The sequence below is a fragment of the Gopherus evgoodei genome, chromosome 1, assembly GCF_007399415.2.
Source record: "Gopherus evgoodei ecotype Sinaloan lineage chromosome 1, rGopEvg1_v1.p, whole genome shotgun sequence".
Taxonomy (NCBI): Eukaryota; Metazoa; Chordata; order Testudines; family Testudinidae; genus Gopherus; species Gopherus evgoodei.
The window spans coordinates 162,982,898-163,008,899 of NC_044322.1; the positions used below are offsets into that span (position 1 = coordinate 162,982,898).

General features: G+C 39.5%; 1 protein-coding gene across 6 annotated transcripts in view; it reads left to right on the forward strand.

Annotated features, from left to right (window-relative positions):
• Nucleotides 1–21,607, forward strand: part of ERG (ETS transcription factor ERG) — a 204,136-nt gene extending 182,529 nt beyond the window's left edge. For 5 of the 6 annotated variants that reach the window (XM_030577692.1, XM_030577711.1, XM_030577703.1 and 2 more), the window contains 6 exons: nucleotides 648–728; nucleotides 3,256–3,327; nucleotides 11,318–11,386; nucleotides 12,812–12,868; nucleotides 16,557–16,604; nucleotides 19,720–21,607. In XM_030577692.1, the coding sequence (XP_030433552.1) occupies nucleotides 648–728; nucleotides 3,256–3,327; nucleotides 11,318–11,386; nucleotides 12,812–12,868; nucleotides 16,557–16,604; nucleotides 19,720–20,240 (848 nt within the window). In that variant the 3' untranslated portion in view covers nucleotides 20,241–21,607. The remainder of the gene's footprint in view (nucleotides 1–647; nucleotides 729–3,255; nucleotides 3,328–11,317; nucleotides 11,387–12,811; nucleotides 12,869–16,556; nucleotides 16,605–19,719) is intronic. The other variant, XM_030577732.1, reaches the window with a different exon arrangement.
• The last annotated feature ends 4,395 nt before the right edge of the window (nucleotides 21,608–26,002 follow it).

A 26,002-nucleotide genomic window follows, 5' to 3' on the forward strand; every position in this document is an offset into this window, starting at 1 on the left:
TGTAGGAAGAAAATCAAAGGGACTTTTGGTTATGATGTTTTTTCTGGTCACGTACTCATCTTTCCATTTTAGGTATGAGAACCCTAAATGAGAGTAAAAACATTGATTTATAAAAAAAATTCCAGGCATGATTCTATGAACATAAATGGTCTGTTCTACTCTGCATAGGTGCGTGTAACTCTCATTGAAATTAATAGGAGTTATGTACATTCATGAAGAAGAGAACAGAATCTCCTAAATCTGAAACCAAAGGATTTGTAGCTGATGGCTAACACTCTAAGGGGGAAGAAGGGAATAGTGAATTAATTATTTGAAGGCTGTAGTCTTTGCATAATTTGCATAATTTAAAACATTAAAATTAGTGAATATGGTTTTAAAAACAAACAAACATTGCAACACCAGTGAGGTGCAGTCTTTTACACACACACACATATCGACAATCAGACCGAAATATTATGTATTAATAATATTATTTAAATGAATACCCTAGTTTAAGCTTTAACACACACACCTCCCCCACAAACAGCAGAACTAAACTGATTGTTACTATACTTGCTTTAAAACAATCCTATAAGGGGGAAAATGTTTTTAGAAGATAATTCTCAATTTTTTTTCATTTTGGTGTTGCTTTTTGTTTTGTTTTGTAGCTCCTCTTCCACATTTGACTTCAGATGATGTTGATAAGGCCTTACAAAACTCTCCACGGTTAATGCATGCTAGAAACACAGGTAATGCTGGCACCGCTCCCATTCCTATAGGTCATCTTCTAAAAGCACAGGATTCCTGTTTGAGTTGCATGCTAAAAAATGGAAATGGTAAATCACCAGGGAGACAGTGTATTCTCCCTTGATATTTGTGTAAGATTCATATTAGCAGTTATGGGAGTTTTCCACACACACACACACACACACTGAACAGAGGCAAGAACATTTAGGACCAGATTCTGCAATTGGATCCCTGTGTGCAAACTCTTGTACCCATGCAGCTGCAAGGGTCCACCCACATGCAACAAACTGCACTTAGTGTCTAAGGCTCTGATCCTATCCTGTCAGATCCACACAGGTGGATCCTTTTGCCTGCATGGAGCCCCACTAAAGTCAATGGAGCACTGCACAGTCCAGGAGTCCACCTGCACAGATCAGCTTGCAGTATTGGTGCCTAAGTCTGGTTTATTTCTCCCATTCAGTATACTACATTCTGGACCCATGCAGTATACTGGATCACCTATTTAAATACTATTTTATCACAGAAAGACCTGGATAAGCAGGGATTTTACTTTTCCCCATTTTAGAAGACAATACAGACTATTTTGTTGATGGAGTATTTCCAGTTTTAATCTTTTTAATTTAGACTGTACCAACAATCAAATGAAACCCACTAATTTAAAACGGTTTTTATAACCTCACAAAATGTAAAAGATGTGTGGAATTTTTTAAAACCCCAAATCCCTTTTTATCATGCTAGGCCATTATCCCCTACTACTGCTATGCTTGGGCCTTTTTAAAGTTGCGGGGTGGGGAGAGAATGTATTTTATGGACTGCTTCCTGTCCCCAGGTTTTCATGCTGTCTCTCTGAGTCTTGTTCTGTGCTGACGTACTACTAAGTGCTGATTCCTCTCTCTGTACAATGCTTTATAAATACGCACATAACTCTCCATCACATGCATTGTCTATAATATGTGACTTCTCACTAAGTCTCAGCAAAGTTTGATCTTATTTAAATTTTTTTTTAAAAGTTACTATTCACTCTTCTATGAACCACCCTGGACAAGTAGGAAATGAATATGAAACACTCCTTAAAAGTTTATTTCTTCCACAAAATTATATGATGTTACAAAATTTCACTCAAATATTTATAAAAAGAAATCAGTGGAAGTTTTGTTTTGTTCTAGCAGTTGCGTAATAGAGGGTGACATGGAATGCTATGTATTATAATTTGATTAAATACAAGTTTTGAATATCACGTTATCATGCCTGACGGTATTAGTTACCTACAGTGACCAGAAATAACAACTATTTAAGAAATGGAAAAGCTAATATAAAAAAGAATGTGAAATATTCTGCAATTTTTCTCCTTCACTGTAATAATTAGCACTGTTTCCTTGCAAAATTACAGCATAGTTACTCAAACATTAAATGCTCTTTGCTAAGATCAAATGTTTCATATCCCATATCTCCTCTGTCTAGGATAGATAGAGGATTGATCCAAAGTCCATTCAAGTCAGACAGAACTCTACATTCACTTTAATGGACTTTGGAACAGCCCTTAAATATTTCATTTTAAAAGTAGATGGACTTGAAGGTCTTTTCCATCTCTGTCAGTCACAATCCTAATTTAGCAATGAACTTCCCTGCACAGTTATCCAGTAGTTTCTCAGTGAGTCCCTGTTACTTTTTTCTCTGTAATTGCAATGATGTTGAGATTTTTTAGTTTCTCTGCCCAAAACAAAATAATCTGCATTTACTTCACTGGGATTATTGATACACTACAGCTACATAGATGACATTTTGTCAGCAATATCATACAGTATGTAAAAAAAAAAGAAATAATAATAATATTTGTTCTGTTTGGTTCTGTTTGTATAAAAATCTGGGATGGGAACTTCAAGCCTGAGGGGATTAGTGTCCAACTTTTAAAAGTCACATAATCCCCTTAGATTTCTTTCAAATTTCCAACCATGATAACTATAAATCTGTTAACATGGTTAGAGCTATTTAAATTCCTGAAATAGTCAGACATCATTTTCTGCATCAAACTGGTTATTTTTATAATGTTTCACTATACTCCAAGAATTAATTCTCTGGGAGACTGATCCAAAGCCCATGGAAGTAAATGAAAAGATTCCTACTGACTTCCATGGACTTTGGACCAGGACCTAGTTTATCTGCTGATAATATCCACAGGTTAGGGAGATGTACACACTAAATAAAGATAAGGCAACATAAATTGAACTTCACAACAGCTGTGAAACCTGCTGAAATCTGAGGCCAGTTTTTCTAAATTTAAAAAATATGAACTTAATTCTCTTCTTACTTACCTTGGTTTACACTGAGGTATCTCCACCAATTTGAATGGATTTACACTGATGTAAATGAGACTAGAATCAAGCGCTATAAACCTCACTGCTGGGTGATAAAACATTTATTAATATGCTTCATTCAAATACATTGACCGACTGTAATACAGTTACCACTGACAGCACTGACTGTGGAAAAAATAGTCCTTATGAGTTTTGTCTCCACTTTTTCTTGCAGGGGGTGCAGCTTTTATTTTCCCAAATACTTCAGTTTATCCAGAAGCGACACAAAGAATTACAACCAGGCCAGGTATGAATGATGATCTTTTTATGTGATGTGATCTTGCTCACTCCCACTACCCCTCTTTCTTTCTCCTTCAAATGTCTCCTATAAAACAGCACAATATATAAATGTTGAGTAACGTATATTTATAGGTATATATGGTCCCCTGTGTGGGATGAAGTGGGAGGGAAGAGCAGCTTAATTAGTCTGTTTTTTCTATAGTCATCTGTTTTTGAGGCAGTGTGGCCTAGTGAACTCAGGAGACTTAGGTTCTGTTCCCAGCACTTTCCATTGGCCTGCTGAGTAATCTTGGGCAAATCACTTCATCTGTCTGTGCCTCAGTTTCCCATCTGTAAAATGAGGATAATGATGCTGACCTCCTTTGTGAAGGGCTTTGAGATCTCCTGGAGTAAGTGCTGTGTAAGAGTGTGGTATAAGTATTATTATTTGTTTCTTCTCTCTCTGTTTACTGTTTATTTTTGAGACAAAACAACTAGATACAAGGATATAAAAGCATAAAAATAAACAACAAGAGATTCTTTAAGTATATCAGAAGTGGGAAGCCAATGACAGAATATGTGGGTCTGCTAGATCACCAGGGGTAAAGGGAACAATGAAGGAAGAAAAGAACAATACTGAGAAGCTACAGGATTTCTTCACTACTGAGGATATTGGGAAGATACCTAGCCTGGACCTTTACTTTTCCAGTAATAAAGAGCAGGTACTAGCAGGGATTGAGGCAACAGAAGAAAGTGAATAAAAAGCAATAAGTCACCAGGTCCAGGTGGTATATATCCAGGAATACTGAAAGGACTTAAAATTGAAGTGGCTGAGCTGCTAGTAAAGATATGCAACCTCTAACTAAATCAGCTAGCACATCAGAGGATTGCAGGATAGCAAATGGTGTATGTATATTTAAAAAATGCTCTAGATAGTAATCCAGGAAATTAATCACAACTAAATCTTGCACTAGTTGAAATGATAGTTAAAAATTAAATAACTAAAAAACCCTTAGAAGTTCATAATATAATAGGGTCTAACCGGCACAATTTCTGCAAGGAAAATCATGCCTCGCTTTATTGATATCAATAAAGTATTAGATATAGAAGAACCAGTTGACGTAATTCATTTAGACTTTCAAAAGACCTTAAACAGAGCCCCTCACTAGAGGTGACTAAAGAAATTGAGTAGTAATGGGATGAGTGGCAAAATATTGTCATGGATCCAAAACTGGCTAAGACAGAATGCTAAAAATAGGAACAAATGATCAACTCTCATCGTGACAAGAGGTTAACAGTAGGTGTCTCACAGTTCAATTAGGATGACTGATGCTTAATGATTTGGAAAAGGATGGTGACAAAATCTGTGACAAAAGTAAGGAAGCAAAATTTTCAAATGGCACAAAATTATTTAGATTAGTTAAATCCAGAGAGAACTGTGAGGAACTTGAGTGGGAATTAACCAAGCTAAGTGAATGGGCAATACAATGGCTGATGACAGTGAATGTTGATAAATGCAATACACCTCTATCCTGCTATAACGCGACCCAATATAACATGGGTTTGCATATAGCGCGGTAGCAATGGGGCTCTGGCGGTGCTTGAAAGGGTCCGGGGCTCCAGCTGCTGCAGGGAGCCCCAGGCCCTTTAGGTCACCGCTGGAGCCCTGCTGCTGCTACCCTGGGGCTGCAGCAGCAGGGCTTCAGCCATGATTTAAAGGGCTGGGGGCTCCCTGCAGCAGCCCAGAGCTCTTAAAATCACCGCTGAAGCCCTGCCACTGCTACCTGATGGCTGCAGCAGCAGGGCTCGCCGGCAATTTAAAGGGCCCAGGGCACTGCGGGGAGCCCCAGGCCCTTTAAATCATGGCTCTGAAGCCCTGATGCCGCTACCCCGGGGCTGTGGCAGGGGGGCTCCATCGGCAATTTAAAGGGCCGGGGGCTCCCTGCAGCCGGAGCCCCAGGCTCTTTAAATCACCGCTGCAGCCCTGCCACTGCTACTCCGATATAACGGCATTTCACTTATAATGCAGTAGGGATTTTTGGTTCCCCACAACCATGCTATATCGGGGTAGAGGTATATAATGCACATTGGAGGGAAAAATTTAAACTATTCCTATACTGAGTTTTAAATTAACCTCATTAATTCAGAGAAAAGGACCTGGGCATCACTATGGGCTGCTCAATGGAGACCTCTGCTCAGTGTACAACTTCTGTAAAAAAAAAAAAAAAACCTAACAAAATGTTAAGCTGCATAAAGAACAGGGTGGAGAATGATATGGAAAAGATTATTGTGCCACTATATAAATCAAGAGTTCAGCTTCATTTGGAATATTTTGTTCAGTACTGGTCACCCCATCTCCAGAATTATATTTGCAGAATTAGAGGGCATTCAGAGAGAAGTGATGAGAATGGTTAAAACCCTGGAAAAGCTTCTCCTATGGTGAGCAATTGGTAAGTCAGGGATTTTTTCATCTTAGGAGATGACCAATGACAGGTACATGATAAAATTATTACAAAATAGTGAGACATTTAGAAAAGGTGGATTGGGAACTTCTGTTTTCCATGTGTCTCAATATAAGAATGAGAGGACATTCAATGAAATTGAGAGGAAGCCAATTCAAAACTGATAAAAGGAAATACTTTGTCATACAACACATGAGTAGACTTTGGACCTCGTTGTCATGGGATGTTGTTGAAGCACAGAGCTTAGCAAGATTCAAAGAGAGATTGGACATTTATATGGATAACAAGAATATTCAATTAGAGTAGTAATTATAAACACAAATTTATATCAGATATGAAACCTGATGCTTCAGAGCTCTCACTAATCTCTAACTAGTAGGGATAGGAGAAGACTACATTGGGAGGAAGATTAGCCCACATCTGTCTACTGTGTGGAGTCTTCAGTCTTCCTCTGAATAACTGGAAACAGGATACAGGGCCGGTGCAAGGATGTTTTGCACCTTGAGGCACCCCCCCTGCTGCAGCTCCCCATCCCCCACCCTCCGCCCTGAGGCATCCCCCCACATCTCAGCTCAGCCCTGCTCCGCACACGAGCACCCAGAGCACGCCGTTACTGCTTCACTTCTCCCGCCTCCCAGCCTTGCAGCACCTAAGCTGATTGGCGCCGCAAGCCTGGGAGGCAGGAGAAGTGAAGCAGCTCACCCCTGCTCCGCCTCCTCCCCGAGCACGCCATCGCTGCTTCACTTCTCCCGCCTCCCAGGCTTGTGGCACCAATCAGTTTAGGCGCCGCAAGCCTGGGAGGCAGGAGAAGTGAAGTGGCAACGGCATGCTCAGGGAGGAGGCGGGACAGGGGTGAGCTGGAGTGAGGAGTTCCCCTGCATGCCGCCCCCCTTTACTTGCTGAAGGCAGCCCTCCCCGCGCTCCCCTACCCCAGCTCCCTCAGCCTAAATGCCTGCGGCAACCGAGGCGGTCACTGCCGAAGAAAATGCCACCTCCCAAATCCTAGCGGCCTGGGCGACTGCCTAGGTTGCCTAAATGGTTGCACCAGCCCTGACAGGATAGCAAACTAGATGGAACACAGGACTTTGCCAGTATGGCAATTCCTATGTATCTATCCTTAGTGCATAGTCCTCTGGATGGTTCATTCATTTTTTTTTTAATACAGGAGAATCAAATATGATTTCCTTACATAAAATGAAAGTAATTTCTTATATATGTATTTCCTTTCTGTCTGTATTTGTATTATTTGTTGTTTATTCTGTGAAACAAGAATTTCGATAAAGGTATGTTTAAAATATGATCAAATACATTAATATGATCCCTGAAATAACACAAACAAGAGTTATACAATAAAATTGTATCATGCCCACTCTCATTATGCTCCCCCATGGTACACCACAGGGCTTGGTCAGAAGAGAAACCACATTGCTTCATGGGAGATGTAGTCTAGCCAGGGAGCCCAGCCCAGAGGAGAGAACTGCAGCTCCCAGGAGGCTATGCAACACCAAATGCAGTATAATGTTGAACTGATTCAAAATGAAACGTTCTGGGTCAGTTCAGTCCACCAAAATATTTCAGTTTGGGTCCAGCTGACCTAAAATGTAAGATTTCATTTGATTTTTCCCAATAGAAAATCAAAACAATTGAGTAAAATAGAAATTTCCAACAGAAACTTTTGATGTTTCAGAAATAGTATTTTCTGTTGAAAAATCATTTCAGCAGAAAATTCCTGATAACTCTAGTTTTCAGACAAGGTCTAAATCTTAAGTGGAATGGGAACAGCCTAACTTTTACAGAGAAACTATTCCATAACTAAATGCCCTTTTGTTAATAACAGGAGTAGATGTGATTGTCCTCGAGGCAGTCATTGATTACAAGTAAAAGGAAAAAGAGGCATAGAGGATGCTAAAGTAAAAATGCATCAGCCAAACATTGGGAAGCAATTCCAGAGAGTGAATCAAAATTACACAATTACCATTGTTAAATGAATATAATGGAGAATAGGAAGTGAGTGAGGTTCCTGAAGAATTAGAATGACAAAGTCATATTTCTTCAGCTGTCCTGGCAATTGAATACCAGGAATTTTTTGCAAGTTAAAAGTGATACACTGTAGTAGCTCAGGAAGGACTAATATGGGATTACCTAAATGTCTCATCAAACAAGAGGGAATTACAAGATCTATTCTAGATAAGAACATAATGTTCCTATTTCTCATGAGTCAAAACAGACCTGCTTATCTATGATAGCAATATGTTTAACAAAATACAAATCATTGTTCAAATAATCTCCCAGATCCCGAACTAAGAATGAAGTCTTAATTTTGATGCTGTTTCAAGTAGGGCTGAGAGCTGGATCTTTCCTTTAAAAGAAGGGCCAGTCACACAACCATACGAGGATGTGTTTTGCCTCTTGACTGAAGAGTTTTCTCACAGTACTAAATTTATACTATTTAATGAATTTCAGGTATGTTGTATTTTAAAAATAAAATCCTAACAACTAGCACTTCTGTGCAGATGCACAAGTGCCATGCCACTTCCCTTTATATACAGTTACACAAGCGTTTACAATCTGAGGTTCCCTCCCCCCCTCCCCCTCAAGAAAGCAAACAAAGAACGGGAAAGAGTGCAGACTGGCTGGTGACAGGCACATATCTCATTAGTTTCATGTTTTTCCCCTTTCCTACCTTCTTTGTGGGAGAGTGAAGGGTTAGGAAAACCAACATCAGAGGGGTAGCCGTGTTAGTCTGGATCTGTAAAAGCAGCAAAGAATCCCGTGGCACCTTATAGACTAACAGACGTTTTGAAGCATGAGCTTTCGTAGGTGAATACCCACTTCCTCAGATGCATGAAAACCAACATGTGTACCTGACATGACCCTTTCCCCACTTTGCTCGTATATTGTGTCTTACTCCCCCTCCCTTTGGGCTAGATTCTTGGCCCAGCTCCAGATGTTGCACACACTGGTCACATACCGCGTCTGCGAATACCACCAGCATGGAAGGGTTCTCAGCAAGTGCAGGATAGCCATCTTGTGCACCTCCCACGATACTTCCTGGTGCACAGGGCTTGTAGGTGGAGGATATAGGTCTGACTAGGCTGGCAGCAGCAAGCAAAGGGGAGTGGATGAAGTAGGTGGCACTCTGACAGTTCTCATCTGGCTTATGATCGTGGATCATAGCCACCTAGTGCTTGTTTAGAGTAGCCCCCAGGCTGCTCTAATCTCCTCGTCCAGAGCTGGGCAGCAGATCAGGATCAGCTCCCTGACAGCATCCCCTCCGTTTCCACTGTGTGCAGTAGAAGCTGGACACAGCACACAATTTGAAACTTTGTCTGTCTTGGTTTTCCTTTTGGATGGTAAGTTCTCCAGGGAGACTATCTCTAACTATATGCTTTAATGATACTGAGCACAATTGGATCCTCATTTGATTGAGGCTTCTGGGTGCGACTATACTGTATAATAATAAATAATTATAATACTACTTTATACAGTTACTTAAATCAGGGATAAATACCTATACAGTTAGCACTATTTTCTCTAATTCTCTGTTTCCACAAGAGAAGAATGTGGTATAAAAAGAGAAAAATCAGGGAAAAAAGGCACAGTTACTTAAAATGTAATACAGAACAAAAAGTGTGTATCTCAGCAAAACCAAAATTTTGAGAGTGTAAGATTCCATCAGACCACAGTGATGGCAGTGCCAATTATACACTCAGGCCAAACAGACTAAATAAATTAAAGGCAATTTGGTTGTGAATTACACATTACACTTTGTTTCCATTCAATTCTCCCTCTAGTAGTGTCTGAGAATGGGCAGATATACAAAAGCCACACTCAGAGTTAAACTGCCTTCTCAGCTTGTTCACTACTTCCTACCTGATTTCATTTTTAAAGACCGTCAAAGAACCCTTCTAAAAGAAATCTAAGACACTATTAAGAATCTGCCATCCATCCAAAGGAGTCTATGTTCCTACCTTAATACAGCACTGATTTGGCAATAGGTGTATTTTATTTCCTTTCTTGAGCTCTCAAACCAGGCTCAAAGTTAGTATATTGTATATCTTATAGTTACTGGAGCAGAGCAAAAAGAGGCTCCATATGGCCCAGACTAAGGCTGAAATTAATGAAAAGGGAGGACGTGGAACCACACAGCTTCCTTCATCCCCAAGCTAGCCAATGAGTGGCTGGACACTCCTGTGTCCCCTCACTGTGTGTTCTCCTTCCCCGTTCAACTGGGGCTGTCCCAATCACTGCTGGCCCATCGTTTCCTACCTACTGAAGTGGTTGGGTGGCATTGCAGTGTGAAGGTTACAGACATGTGAGCTGTCACTGTCATGTTAACTTGTAGGGTGTTTCAGTTTCATTTTGCAACTATCTGAAATTGTTTTTATGGGAATGACCGTGGGGAATGCTCAAGTGTAAGCCATCAACTAACTGTTAGCCAAAAAGAGGTGTGTTTTGTGAATGATTCTGAAGGAGAGTGAGATTGCTTGGTGCACAAGAGGAGAAATACTGTATCCAGTGTAAGAATAAAAGAAGGAGCCATGGGCAGGAGAACAAAAGGCAAATGAAGGAAGCAAAGTTAACAGAGTAAAGGGCACATGCACAGGGAAAAGTAGGAGACAAGGACAGAGATATAGGTATAGCAGAGGTACTGAATATTTAACACAGCCCCACTGGGTCCAAAGGGTATCAGGACTAGCCATTGCCTCAGTTACAGAGCAAATCCTTCCAAATGCTCTGTGATGAATAAGAATAAATAATTTCTTTATTAAAAAGTTACATAACATTAAATAAAAAGAAAATTAAGTTTATCAAAAGTCTTAGTAGTTACTTAGCGGAACATCATAATAACAAGACCAGTACTGTACTGTCCCCACTAATATCCTCACTGGATGTGACCATATGTAGCTCTCAGGCCTTCCACATTGCAAACAGCAGCTACAGAGCCTCATCTCAAGGAGTGACAGCAGCAGACTAACAAGGCAGTAGAAAGACCAAAGTCCATTGTCTTAAAACAATGAATGGTACAAGAGACTTTCATCTGGTGCACGTGATGGGAAATCTCACTTGAGTGACTAATACTTACTCCTGTCTCCAACCTCCATGGATCCTTGAACCTATTCCAGTCAGCCAGGCTCTAGCATGAGCTGTCAAAGTGCCTGCTCAGTCCCTTCCCCTACATCCCACTGGCAGTGTGTGTGTGTGGAGGGGGAGAGGTTAAAGGCAAGAGAAGAGTTGTGAAGACCCTTGAAGGCGAGAACAATACATTTGAATGTGAGGTGGAAGGAGACAAGAAGCCAGAGAAGAGACATGGTCACAGCAGTGAGGGAGAGCCAAGATATTTTTGCAGTGGCGTGGTGAGTAGACTGCAGGGGAGAAAGGAAATAGGCAGGTAGTTAGTGAAGCCCGGGTGCAGTTGTCAGGGTGAGAGATGACTCTCGTTGCAATGGGGATCCTTCTCATTTCAGTAACCTTCTCATGTCCAGTGATTTAGCCATTAAGAATGTGTCACACTTCATGCCATATATACTTAAGACAATTTATTTTTCTCTACAGATTTATCATATGAACAAGCCAGAAGGTCAGCATGGACAAGTCATAATCACCCTGCTCCTCAATCAAAAGGTTAAGCATCTGTTTACTTTCTAGCATAGGGGCCCAGTTCATGTCAGGAATATCCCCTCTGGAAATAGAATTCAAACTTGAGCACCTATGTTATGCCGCAGAATTCTGCATTTGAGTATTCAAATGATTATTTGGGTGTCTGAAACTGGTACTTGGATATCAAAAGGCTAGTCTGAGAATTTAAATAAGAATTTGAGTATTTTAAACTTAGGCACCCAAATTTGAAAATCCACCTCCAGTAGGCCTATTTTTGATATTGCTCACTCAGGAAAAGAAAAGTAGTATGAGTTTGGATCAATGTAAAATCCTCAGCTCTACCAATAAATCAAACAGAGATATAGAGTGTAAGCACTGCAGACTCTGCAGAAAAAATAGGTTAATACTTACTGAGTAGTTGAAATGTTTTAAAAGCGATTTGAGTATTCCTTCTAAAGTTTGTTCTTTAAGGTTTCGGGTCCCATTTTCTCTTCTATGACTGCAAGCAGAGAGGAGTCTAAGGGAGAACTCTGCCTCTGTGGCATGGTCCCCTTCCCTTCCCATTCCAAGAAAACTCCTTCATGGAGACTGTCTGGGATTCTAGCTCCACAAAGTTGGAGGGAGCAGGCCATAGCTGGACTCCTCTGGATTCTCCCCACCCCAACCTGCAGGAGAACACAGGGCAAGACCCTTATCAACAGTGGATGCCATGAGATCCACAAGGAAAAAGGGGTTAAAACACTAGCTGCTTCTACTGGGGCAGAGGGAAACCACACAGACACCCCTCCTGTACCACAAGGGAAGAATTCAGAGGAAACACTATCTGTAAATCATTAGAACGCATAGATTTTCCTCTCCCCTGCATGGGTTAGTCACGTATAAGGAAGAACAGAGGCACTTCTTTGCGATTTATACAGTATATGCTCCCTCCAAAAAGTAACTTTACATGTACGTTATTTAGGAGAAATTCATTGTTTCTTTTCCACCCTACATCAGTATCTTCAACAGGAAACAACAGATATATGTTGTGTTGGAAAAGGTCAAATAGTGACAGAACTTGCCTTAAGCTGAAGACTTTCTGCTTTAGAATTTCTCATATGTGATACTGTCTTAGCAGACAAGTCCAATAAACATGTGAATTAATGTAATTAATGTGCCAGATGTAATTATCAGTAACAGCTATGTCCTTCCAGGAAGGCCCAAACCTGCTCTTATTGAAGTCACAGGCATGTTTGCATTTATTTTAATGGGGGCATGATCAGGTTAGATCAGTTTAACATATCAGGGCAAATCTCATAGTTGACATCACCAAGTGCTGAGCTGTTGAAGTCAGTGAGTTGACTCTTCTTGTGCCAGCGATGACTTTGGTCCACCCAATGTAAGACAGTTTTGGTGACTGATTTTGAAACTAGAAAAAATAGATAACTCTATGAATTTTTCTATTTTCAGCTACCCAACCATCATCATCAACAGTGCCCAAAACAGAAGACCAGCGACCTCAGTTAGGTGTGTGTAACTTTATTTAAGTTGGATCTGGGTTAAATGGAGTATATTAAATGTGATCTGAAGTGCACTGTCGCCTACCAACAAATAGCCAACTATGAGAGCAGACGCAAGCAATTAGCAGAGATCCCCTCATAGTGGCTGGGCTCATTGTAGCATCCTGCATGGTGGCTGAATTGTGTGTTCATGTCTTGTGTGTACAGGTGACTCAAACTGAGACCCCCATGATCTACAAATCAAAGATTCAAGAATACAAATTAACAATTTGCTGGAAAGTTGGATGTGGTGGACCTCCAAGTTGCCAACATGCTGTCACAGCTCACTGTGACTTTCTTTTAGTAATTCTTACAAGAGTCTTGTTGCCTTCAAGGGGATCAATGAGCTATTACACAAAGCACGCATATTCAGTTCAAGTACAAAAATGTGGAATCTAAGGATTTCAAAGGATTCTGTTCATAATGACTGGCTGGAGTATTAGCATCAGAAAAATGTACAGAAGTGAAGATTTCAGTATTTAGGAGAAATATAGATAAAACTGGAATTCTTCACACAATCCTACTAGAGTTTGAAACCCTGGACTCCTGAAATACAGGGCTCAAAGCTGGAAGGATTTTCACTTTGTTGGATAACTATCAGGAGAAATTATCAGTTTTATCAGATAATGTTCAAGTAATCTTGAAAGGCGAAAGAGTTTTTTGGCTGCAGAGCAATTATTGTATGGGGCAGAAACCCATAGTATTAAGTTATATTGTCCCTTGAATGAGAAAGTACATCAAAAATTCTGAGTCAGTAATGCCTTTTACTAATGGCAAAATGATAGAAATGGGAGATGAAGTACATCTGCAGGATAATCTGGATTCAGATGGACACCGATTCCGTGTTTTTTAAATGGACTTTCCATTATTCTGGATTTTGTTATAGCTAAATAAGAATATGTGCATGACTGAATTTCATTAGCTTGAATTGTTTATGTGGTTTGAGAAGTATTATTATTGCTGGTTGTCAAAATAGCATTTCTTAGTTTAATATAATCGGGCCTCCAAAGGCTTTCAAGAAATATACAGTAACTCCTCACTTAATGTTGTTGTTGTGTTCCTGAAAAATGCAACATTAAGTGAAACGATGTTAAACAAATCCAATTTTCCCATAAGATTTAATGTAAATGCGGGGGGTTAGGTTCCAAGGAAATTTTTTGAGGGCAGACAAAAGGCATTATATACTGTACAGTACTGTACTATACTGTGGTTAGGAAGTGCCCCTGGCTTACCCCACACAGATACAGCCCGCTGCAGGCAAGGACTCTAGGAAGCACTTTCACAGCAGGAGTGGCAGTTTCCCTGGAGAAGAACAGGCGCTGACTTTGCCGGGGGATGCTCCAGGCCCACCTCTTCCCACCTCCTCTCCGGAGCACGCTGCATCCCTGCTCCTTCCCCCTCCCCCCACCAGAAAGTCCTAAGCACCGCCAAACAGCTGTTTGGCAGCGATTAGGACTTTCTGGGAGGGAGGGGGAGAAGTGGAGACATGGCGTTTCCCCACTCCTCCCCCTCCCTCCCAGCACTTTGCGCTTAGGACTTTCTGGGAGGGAGGGGGGAGGAATTAAGACACGGCGCTTCTCCACTCTTCCCTCTCCCTCCCAGCGCTTCTCTGCTGCCAAACAGCTGTTTGGCAGTGCTTAGGAATTTCGGGGGAAGTGCAGACGCAGCATTTCCCCGTTCCTCCCCTTCCCTTCAAGAAAGTACTAAGTACCTGGGAAGCACTGGAAGGGAGGGAGAAAAGGCGGAAAAAAGGAACTTGTGCAATGCTCCCTTGTAAAGTTGCTGCTCTTCCACAGAATCTTATAAGCAGCGGATAGAGCAGGCAGCCAAACGATGTTATAAGGGAGCATTACATAACTTTAAATGAGCATGTTCCCTAGCTGAGCAGCGAAGTAACTTTGAAACAACGTTAAGCGGGTGGATGTTAAGTGAGGGGTTACTGTATTGGTAATTTATGTAAACTTTTTGAGAACATTTAGTTGCTGTGCGTGTGCTATGATTAGTATTTTACATTTATAAAGAATGCAACCTGAGTACACTCTTGGCTGTAAAGCTGGCAGCCAACTGAGAGCAGCTGTCAAGTGGCCAGAGAACTCAAGGCCTTGAGAAGGACTTGAAGGTCTTCTACTGCCCTCTAGTTTTGGCTTTGGTATTTGTGGAACAGAATCCCTTTTCCGTTTGTTTCTTGATTTGAATTGGGATTTTCAAAGGAGCCTAAAGGAATTCCATGCAATAATCATTGAAATGCTATGGGAGCTGGGTGCTTAACTCCTTTTGGCTTCTTTGAAAATCCCAAGCATGGGTCTTTATATAGCATATTCCTTGATGGATCAAATTTTCATAGGCGGTTCAACCCAACCTCCATTGTATGCATTCAGCTATGCACTTGCAAAGCACTTAATGGATGCTATTTTTGTACATTAAAGGTTTTGCTTTGCCTTCATAAAGTCTGCTATTTGTTTATGCAAAAATAGTGCACAAAAATGAGTGATGTGAAACAAACTAGGTCACACAGAAATAGAGGCCACATTAGCATTTCACCAGTTTTCATTAATTTAGGGCAAATGTCATTACTGGGGCATATGCTATGTAAATATAAGTGATGAAAACCCCCTTTGTTCTGGTCTAACAAGTGAATTGGCCTATGCCTACTAGCCCATATAACGTTTCATTGAGATTCACACAAAAGTGAATTGGCCTATGGCTCTGATCTGAGCTGGCAACTGCTAGACAGCATCACATATATTATTCTCAAAATGACTGACCAAGTATTATTATCTTATGAACTACAAATGGCTAATAACATAGTAAAAACATCCTGGTTGGTTAATAATTTAGATTGGTTAACGATTAAACCACACAGTGGTTTAATATCATGCTGCAAAGAGATGCAGGAGTAGGGTGACCAGATGTCCCGTTTTTAAAAGCACAGTCCTGTTTTTTGGGACTTTTTCTTATAGAGGCACCTATTACTCGCCACCCCCTGTTCCGTTTTTTCACAGTTGCTATCTGGTCACCTTATGCAGGAGACACATTAAAGAGTCACTTGTGGCTCGCAAACCTCAGCCTGAGTATCACTGATTTAAAGTAAGGAAGGATGGGAAGGGGGCAACTCCTCCTTTTCTGCTTGCTTTGGATAAGCTGCACTTCCTCAACAGCTCTTCTTTCTCCTTGGCTGGTCCCTTCCTATTTCAATGTACTTTAACCGCTGGACTTTGGCAGGAGATCTCGTGTGATACCACAGAGTTTGCAGGTCCTTAGGGTGGACTGAGTATTTGTGTATGTATCCGTGACAGTTACGTGCGCAAAGAGGTGTGTATGCATATTTGCGTGCACTGAATTCCGGCTATGTTTTGAAAATCTGGTCCTTTGTTTTGCCATTTAGAACTTATTCTAAAAACACTTTTCATTAAAATGAACTCAAAACACAAGAAAATAATGTTCTTAAGTAAATCAATTATTTTAAAACCACTGGGTGATAATTTCACTTTGTTTTTAATAATCCTTTTGTTGGCAAACAAATGCAGAAATTGCAACTTGTTAACAAGACTCTGAAGTAGAGTTTTTTGCCTCTTTTGTAATAACACCGGGATTTCAAAAATGATTTTATGTAATTACAACCTTTTAATTTGTTTCTTTTGTCCATATTTTTCTAGATCCATATCAGATTCTTGGACCAACCAGCAGCCGTCTTGCAAATCCAGGTGAGAAGGCGTTTTGCTGCCTGAGGGATGATTTTTCTTCAAATTTTACATTGTATCTCTATCACTTGTTACAGTTGGAAGGCAAGGTTCAGCAATGCAGTGAGCATTCTCAGCTCCCATTGAAATCAATAGAAATTAATCTGGATGTTGATGGCAGCTAGTGGATTGCAAGATTGGTAATCATATAAATAGTGTTACTGATTCAGAGAGGGTCAGTGCTAGGCATATGCAGTACTTAAGCCTTATTTTGAGGGCTTAAGTGGGATTTAAGCAGTGCATTGGACTTGCAGTGGCCCGTTGCACAGGGTTGGATTTCATCCAAAGAGAACAAGGCAAGTAAAATTAGTCCCATTTTTCGATTGGAAAGGAAAGGAGAGAGCAGTGAATATTTGGCCAGTGTCTAATGTGGCAGATTTCTCCAGTAACTTAGACCTTGTCCACATAGGCAAACTGTGTTTTTTATTATTAGGAATATATTTAATCCATTAAAAAATGCTATCCAAAATATTAAATAATGGCAGTTCATTTCATTCGTATGTTCTATACATGGGGCCAGATCCGCAGTTGGTGAAGCTTAACATCCAGTTTACCCTCACTGAGGATCTGGCCCAGGATGAAAATATGGGTTTGAGTGGTTCATATCACAAGTAAAACCACTAAGTGAATATTTCTTTTTGACATTGATTTTATTATTTGCAGAAATGATGCCACATACTAAACTAGGCAAATAAAAGAGACTTTTAAATAAATAACTTTATGAACTGACAAGCAGTAAATGGGAGCAAATGGGAAAGCAGAATCCCCTCTGCAAAGAAACAACTGGGTTAGAAGTCTCAAAGACATTCTCCCAGTATTGTTCCAAGAAAAATCAGAAGATTTTGTTTAAATATGGCATTCCATCCAGGAATATCTTACTGAACACAATCCAAACTATGACCTATAATGTTAAAAGGCGAGGGTGGGGGGAGGGCAGGGGGAGAAGGTGAGGGAGCTTCCTTGTAAACTGTTATTGATATACTATGGACCAGGCTGATGTAATTGTTAATCTGACTCCACTATAGTCAATCTGGTTTTACAACCATATAATTGAGATAGACTAACAATGCATATGCCAAATACTGTTACCCCTTCTTTGGCAGCCAAAGGGTAGAATGCTCCTTTCTCTCTACTCCCTTTTCCTATTGTTAGTAAGATTTATTTCTGTAAGAATGACTGAATCATCGTGATGATTCTTTTGATGATATTCGTGTGACCTGTTTAGGTTAGGAGTGTTTCAACACTAAACATTCTTTTTCCCTTTCATTTAGCTGTACAGTATAGTTACATCAAACAAAGTTATAGTTTAGTTTGCACTTTAAGATAAAGATTTTTGTATTCCATAAAAAAACAAATGAGAATTACTGCTGTTTTCAAGAGGGCTAAAGGAATTAGGTTTCTAAATCCCATTACAATTCATTGGAAGTTGGGCATCTAACTCCTTTAAACTCCTTTGCAAATCCCAGCATAGCACATATAGCATCAACTGGCTTTTCGCTAGCCTTGTGCCTATGGCATTGTGAAAAGAGCTAGTGTGAAATGCCCTGGATAGAGATACATGTTAACATTTGGGGAGAGCCACGGGTATGGAATTTCTATAAACTATTATTCCTGCACTTTAACAAGTTTTGTGTATTTATAAAATGGTGAAATTACCTTCTCATTAAAAGGAAATTGACAGAAACCATTTATTTTCATATGACTATATATTACATTTGGAAGGCAAGTGTTTATATTAAAACATATGTTGGATTGTTTATTCAGAAATTTGTGTTTTGTCCAGTGCTGGACTGTTTATTGATGTTCAAACTCTAATCCTCTAGTTATATTTCATGTATTAAAAGTGTGTGCTTTGCTCATACCATGGATTCTTTTGTTTGTTTGTTTGTTTAATCATGTTAATGGAACAGAAGATATTCATTAAGTACAGCTTGCATGAATATCATTTAAAAGAATAAAAGTTTCAGTTGCACTGAAGTATAAACTGCTAATATATTTCAGATGTGACTTTAGATTGATATGATAGTCCACCCTCATAAACTTTCTTTAAAAATGCTCATTTATTAGCTCCACATATCTGCTTTTTAAAAAAATCTAATTTTTGGACAGAGATATAGAGTACTTAGAAGTTAGCACCGAAAATCTGTTTGGCAGATTCTGCTGACATTGCGACTGCAATATACAGAGCATTGAAATCTGTTACAGAGTATCAGCGCTGCTTTATCATAAAATACAACTTTTTTACATGAATATTGGTGGCAGGACCTATCTAATACTACTGCCAACTGTTTAAAAGGTTCATATTTTATTTTTATAATGTTGTGTAGAGATCTACTGCAAAGTTGTCTAAAACAACACAAATTCTCTTTCTTTAAGATTTAATTCCCAAAGAAGGGAGAAATACCAGTGTTTGGAATCGTAACTTCAGCAGTCGTTTTCACTCCTGTTTGACAGAGAACAATTACAAGAACTTTATAGACCTTTTAATTGTTTTCTCAAATGCTGTGCAATGCAGTCAGATGCAATGCAACAGCAATCTAATGAGTTTCCATTCCTAACATTTCCTTAACTATTGGAAATGGGTGATATGGTTTGGAAAAGATCCAGCTTTCTCTAAACTTCTCCATTTTGTGTAGGTTTATTCCATAATGGAGAAAATTTAGTTGCAAAACGATATTGTGGGAACAAGAAAATTATTATGCAAGTGAAAGTTGTTTCTCCTGAACTTTAGAGATTAGTTTCTTATATCTGAGTTGTATTATTTCACCAGCAGTTTTCCAAAGCAAATGACAAGAGATAATTATTAAATATGCACATAATGGCATTTTGCCTGTCAAAATAGGGAAAACAATACTTTAAATTATGGCCCGGCTGTGCAGAATTTTTTTTTTTTTTTTGAGAGAGAGAGAGAGACTAGTTAGACTGGGAGACAGAAGCAGAAGTTGCAACATTTCCTAATTAGGGATCTGTGGTGAAAATGCACTTGGATTTCATATGTGAAAGTTGGGAAGTGTTGATGTTCTAATGTTATTAGTCATTGGTTCTTCACTTTCCTTCCCCCCCCCCCCCCCAACCATAGGGAGTGGACAGATACAACTGTGGCAGTTTCTGCTGGAACTCCTGTCTGATAGCTCCAATTCCAATTGCATTACCTGGGAGGGCACCAATGGAGAGTTCAAGATGACTGACCCTGATGAAGTAGCCCGGCGCTGGGGAGAAAGGAAAAGCAAACCCAACATGAACTATGACAAACTCAGTCGTGCACTCCGTTACTACTATGACAAAAATATTATGACTAAAGTCCATGGTAAGCGTTATGCCTACAAGTTTGACTTCCATGGAATAGCTCAGGCCCTCCAGCCTCATCCTCCAGAGTCATCCATGTATAAGTATCCAACAGACCTACCCTACATGAGCCCCTACCATGCACACCCTCAGAAGATGAACTTTGTAGCTCCCCATCCTCCTGCTCTACCTGTAACTTCCTCCAGCTTTTTTGCTGCCCCTACTACATACTGGAATTCACCAACTGGAAGTATCTACCCTAATACTAGACTTCCAGCCACCCATATGCCTTCTCACCTTGGCACCTACTACTAAGTAGGAAAAAAATTAGAGACACTTCTCCATGGAATATAGTACCCAATTAATTATGATGAACTATATTGGAGAACATGAATTAAAAATGCCTAAAGAGACATGAAAAAGTTTGACTTGTGGGAAAATGTCAAAAAGACTCTTTGTAGTAGGGAAAGTACTCAAGACGTATAAAGATGCTAAAATGTAATGTATATGGGCATCAAATCTGTGGACCAAACAACAAAAGACTGTTGTAGGTAAAAGCATGAAATGATAAGGACAACCTACAAAAGAAAGTGGTCTTAAAAAGTTGATAAGCTTCTGTGCAAAGTTTGATATCTTGCTAATGCAAACTGGGACTATACTATAGCAATATAAGGATCATTCTATAGTGACCTAACATACAGTATATGAATTTATTAAAAACAAACAAACAACAACAAAAACCCCTCAAAACTAAAAAGACCCACCTGTATTTAAAAAAATGGAAACATATCAAAAAGACTGGTTGAGTGTGGAAGCTGATTTGGAATACACCACCATTGTTTTTGGTTAAACTCAAAAGGCATTCCATTCATTGTAAAGATATCAGCTATTTCAAACTGTGAAGACAACCGAAGCTTTAAGATTCCTTGACAATACTACAGGAACCCTGAGCCAAACATTGGAATTGAGAATGTGCTGGAAGGCAAGAGTGTGATTGTAGATCAAGGGCCTGCATCTGAAACAGGAAGTAGAAAGGAGGAAGAGGAGGACGAAGATGAGAATGGGAGAAAAGAAACTTCTTTACCAGTAGAAACTGAAGAGACTGAAAACTTGGTAGTGTTGGGACTATAAAGAATTACATGTTTGGATTTCAGAAATATTTTGATATACCATTTCCAGTATTATAGAAGGAATAGACTTGATTTTTTTTAAGTGGAGAAAGGGAAAAGCAGTAGAATTCAGAAATCAGAATATGCATCTCTTTAAAAAATGTAAAACTGGAATTGTCTGATATTTAAAAGTAACATTTAGGACCTCATCATTATTAAAGGAGTGTGTTTTCTACTGGTTTAAAGTAAAAGACAACCCCCGACTGCCAAAATCAGATATCATGTAAGTATTTTTGTGAGGCGGGCGCCAGTTTTTCTTTTTCGAGTCGCGAACGCTGTGCGTTTGTCAGAATGAAGTATACAAGTCAATGTTATTTTTTTTCCTTTTTATATAATAATTATATAACTTATGCATTTATACACTACGAGTTGATCTCGGCCAACCAAAGACACAAAAAGGGACAATCAAAAATATTGTGGCCTTGAATTTTAACTCTGTATGCTTAATGTTTACACTATGAACTTATTAGTACTTAGAATGCAGAATGTATGTAATAAAATAAGCTTGGCCTAGCATGGCAATTCAGATTTACACTGTAGTCTGTATTTGCATTTCTAGTGACCAAGATACCTATTAGATCCTCTTCCTAAATGCTTTAAATATTTTAAAATATTCTGTTTTTAAACAAAAATTATTTATGAATTTTAGCAATCATGAAAATGAGGGACAGATCCACACAGTTCTGTTAATACACCTGAATTCTGCCCTACAGCACCTCTGTTGTTTCTGTCCTGAGATCCTCTTGAGTGGAGATTGTCAACTGTGCCAAATTTTTTGACGGCTTTGTGGCCAAACATGAAAAGTAATTCTAAAACTAGGGGAAGATTGTGATCCAGAAATTCTTTTTCATTATCATATGAGAAATCCCAGCCTACGTCTTACTACTATATTAGAGTTCGTTTAACTATCATACAATCTTGCTATTAACACAAAACCACTGCAGAGGTGATCCCGGCAATTACAGGCCGGTAAGCCTGATGTCAGTATTGAGTAAACTGGTTGAAATTATAGTAAAGAACAATATTGTCAGATTATAGATGAACATAATATGTTGGGGAAGAGTCAGTATGTTTTTTGTGAAGGGAAATCATGCCTCACCAATCTACCAGAATTCTTTGAGGGGGCCAACAAGCATGTCAACAAGGGGAATCCAGTGAATATAGTGTACTTAGATTTTCAGAAAGCCTTTGACAAGGCCCCTCACCAAAAGTTCTTAAGCAAAGTAAGCTGTCATGGGATAAGAGAGAAGGTCCTCTCGTGGGTTGGTAAGTGGTTAAAATATATGTATAGATGGTCAGTTTTCAGAATGGAGAGAGGTAAATAGCGGTGTCCCCCAGGGGTCGGTACTGGGATCAGTCCTATTCAACATATTCATAGATAATCTGGAAAAAAAAGGGTAAATAGTGAGGTGTCAACATTTGTAGATGACACAAAATTACTTAAGATAGTTAAGATCAAGCAGACTGCAAAGAACTACAAAAGGATCTCTCAAAACTATGTGACTGGGCAAAAAAATGACATGAAATTCAATGTTAATAAATGCAAAGTAATGCACACTCGAAAACATAATCCAAATTATACATATAAAATGATGAGGTCTAAATTAGCTGTTACCGCTCAAGAAAGATATCTTGGAGTCATTGTGGATAGTTCTCTGAAAACATCCACTCAATGTGCAGCGACGGTCAAAAAAGCGAACAGAATGTTGGGAATCATTAAGAAAGGGATAGAGAATAAAACCAGAAAATATCATATTGCCTGTATGTAAATCCATGTATTGCCCACACCTTGAATACTGTGTGCAGATGTGGTCACTCCATCTCAAAAAAGATATATTGGAATTGGAAAAGGTTCAGAAAAGGGCAACAAAAATGATTAGGGGTATGAAATGGCTTCCGTATGAGGAGAGATTAATAAGACTGGGACTTTTCAAATTAGAAAAGAGATGACTAAGGGGGGATATGATAGAGGTCTATAAAATCATGACTGGTGTAGAGAAAGTAAATAAGGAAGTGTTATTTACTCCTTCTCATAACACAAGAACTAGGGGTCACCAAATGAAATTAATAGGAAGCAGCTTTAAAACAAACAAAAGGAAGTATTTCTTCACACAACTCACAGTCAACTGGTGGAACTCTTTGCCAGAGGATGTTGTGAAGTCCAAGACAATAACAGGGTTAAAAAATAATCTAAATAAATTCATGAAAGATAGATCCATCGATGGTTATTAGCCAGGTTAGGCAGGGATGATGTCCCTAGCCTCGGTTTGCCAGAAGCTCGGAATGGGCGACAGTGAATGGATCACTTGATGATTGCCTGTTCTGTTCATTCCCTCTGGGGTACCTGGAATTGGCCCCTATCGGCAAACAGGATACTGGGCTAGATGGGCCTTTGGTCTGACCCAGTATGGCCGTTCTTATGTTGATATTAGTAAATAAAATGTGGAATGAATAACTTCCATTATTCCTCACTTTAAAACTGAGCGAAAGATAGCTTTTCAGTTTGTCATTACAATCCATCTTTAGTGTTTACACTGGGTAGAATATTTTCTTTGTATTCTGGATTCAGAGTATTTCCACACTGTACATGGGGTCCAGATCCACATTTAGTATATAATCGCATAACTCCATTTTTTACACCAACGGAGGAGCTGGCCTTGTCATTTAGGAATGGCTCTCCACAGCAGGCAGTGTTTATTGTGAAGAATACATACAATTAAGACTTCAAATGATGTTCCCTTCTTTGCTTTTCTTCTGCACCATTTAGTTAAATGGGTATGGTTTCATATTTTATTGTGAATATTTTGTATAACTATTTTTCATTTTGATCATCCTTGCAGTGCAACAAGAACTTAGTTGCCAGACCTCCATGTTCTGGATATCTTGGCAATAGTCTGTAAATGTCGGATTACATTTAAGAATTTGAGCATTACTCAGATTGAAAGCAACAGCACAATCAGTCATACAGTAGTAGCCTGGAAAAGATCCATTCGGAGCATGCAGCTCTTAAAAAAAGAAAAACTAAATGAAAGGTTACAAGAACTATGCTACTGAAAAAGGTTAGTCACTTGCTGTTTTTGAAAGTCAAGCCAGGCACACCTACCTTCTGAATATAAGCATAATAGTTTTCTTTTCTGTGGAAACTCATTTCTACAAATGTCTGATATTACATTGTGCACTCTACAGTAAAAAAAGTATGTTTATTATTGAACCACCTTTTAATTAAACATTTTTAAAATCCAAATAAAACAGCAGCTGTATTTAAAGAAATCATCTGGAAGGGGCATAGGAGTATTCACAATAATGCCCATAGAGTTTTAGAATATGTCTCCTCGCTGCTCTTATCTGCAACAGGAACGACGGGTCTAATGCCTCTGTTTTGACCCTTGCAGAGATTGCTTGGATCAAGATGAAGTATCACATCACATGTTGGAACCTGTGGCCAGTATAGGCCACACCTCTTAACAATTAAGAGCATGATCCTTGGGTGTGCCTTCCCTGGGGATCCTGCTTGTAAAGCAGCCAGTTGAATTGGCCCTAGAAAGATTGCTTCAGTGTAGGAGTGATGCCTCCCTCTGTCTCTGCTACTGGTGTAAGTGACATGGCCAAAGGGTAAGGAGTGTGGCCAGGAGTATGGCCAGAACATTCAGTGGATAATTCCTAAATGCCATTTCAGCCCACAGCACAGATGTTTCCAATTATCAACTTTTAAGAGTGTCCTCAGCAACCTTTACATTCCTTTTCTGTGTCTAGCATATTCCACCATTTGGATCCTGCAGATCTTCTTAGCCTCAAGCCCTAGATTCTTTGTATATTCTTCATGGAGACAAAAGGACTCAGTGATTTTGAGTGAGTGCTGAACATTCCTTGCTCAGTTCATATTGTGCTAAAACTCTTAAAATAAGGCTTAAGTTGGGCAAACTTCTAAACAGAGAAACAAAACCTAAACTTTAAATGAGCCTTTGTATATTTTTACACCTTTCTTTTCATTCTAACACAGAATTTGAAACAAGAATCTTCCAAGTGCCTCTTACAAAATAAACTCAGGTCACATTAGTTGCCAAATGAGGTGCTCCTCATAGCAGATTGGGTAGATATTCAAAATATGATCATGTATGCTCTCTGGGCTCCATTCTGCCAGATTCCTTGACCTGGGCTCCTTCTTGATCAGGAGGAGGGGAAAAGTAGTGGCATTCTCCCAAATGCCAACTACTTGTGGCACCAAACTGATCCGTCACTCACAGTAGATTGTGGAGATCTGTTGTATTTTTTACCTGCTTTCATGAGGAATGAAATAATTTTAAATGTTGACATTTATCATCACTGGTCCTCTGCATTAACCACTCTCTCTGAGTAATGGGACGTTCACACCTCTCAATACTATTGTTATCTACTGCTCATCTTGCTCACCTGTATGAGAAGCTGCTTGAGGACACAGAGGTGATATAATTTGTAGTGTTTTCAGTAAGCAGATGATGCTCTTATCCCCACGTGTGATGTCCCCATGTCATCAAACTGGAATTATGCAGTTCAGAGGCTCTCAGAGTTTAGCCAAAATGGGAATTTTAATGAGAGCTGACAGAATGAGTTACCATCAGGGAAAGATAAATAATGCAGTTAGGCTGACAGAAGCATTTGGTGGAAATGGTGCAGGAAATACATAATCCTGATAAAGGGAGTTTTGTCTGCCTTTTGTCACTTAGGTTTGCAATTTCAGGGGCTAGTTGAATTCTTGGCAGCTCCTAGTTGCTCAAATTCAGAAGTGGCCAAGAGCACTTGGTCATCTCTGCTTAGCTAAGAGCTTGCATCCTTTCTTTCAGGAGGAGGATTTCACCACAGTTCTCCATGCATTTGCCACCTACAGATTGGATTACTGCATTGCTTTCTCTTTGAGCTATAGAAGGCCAC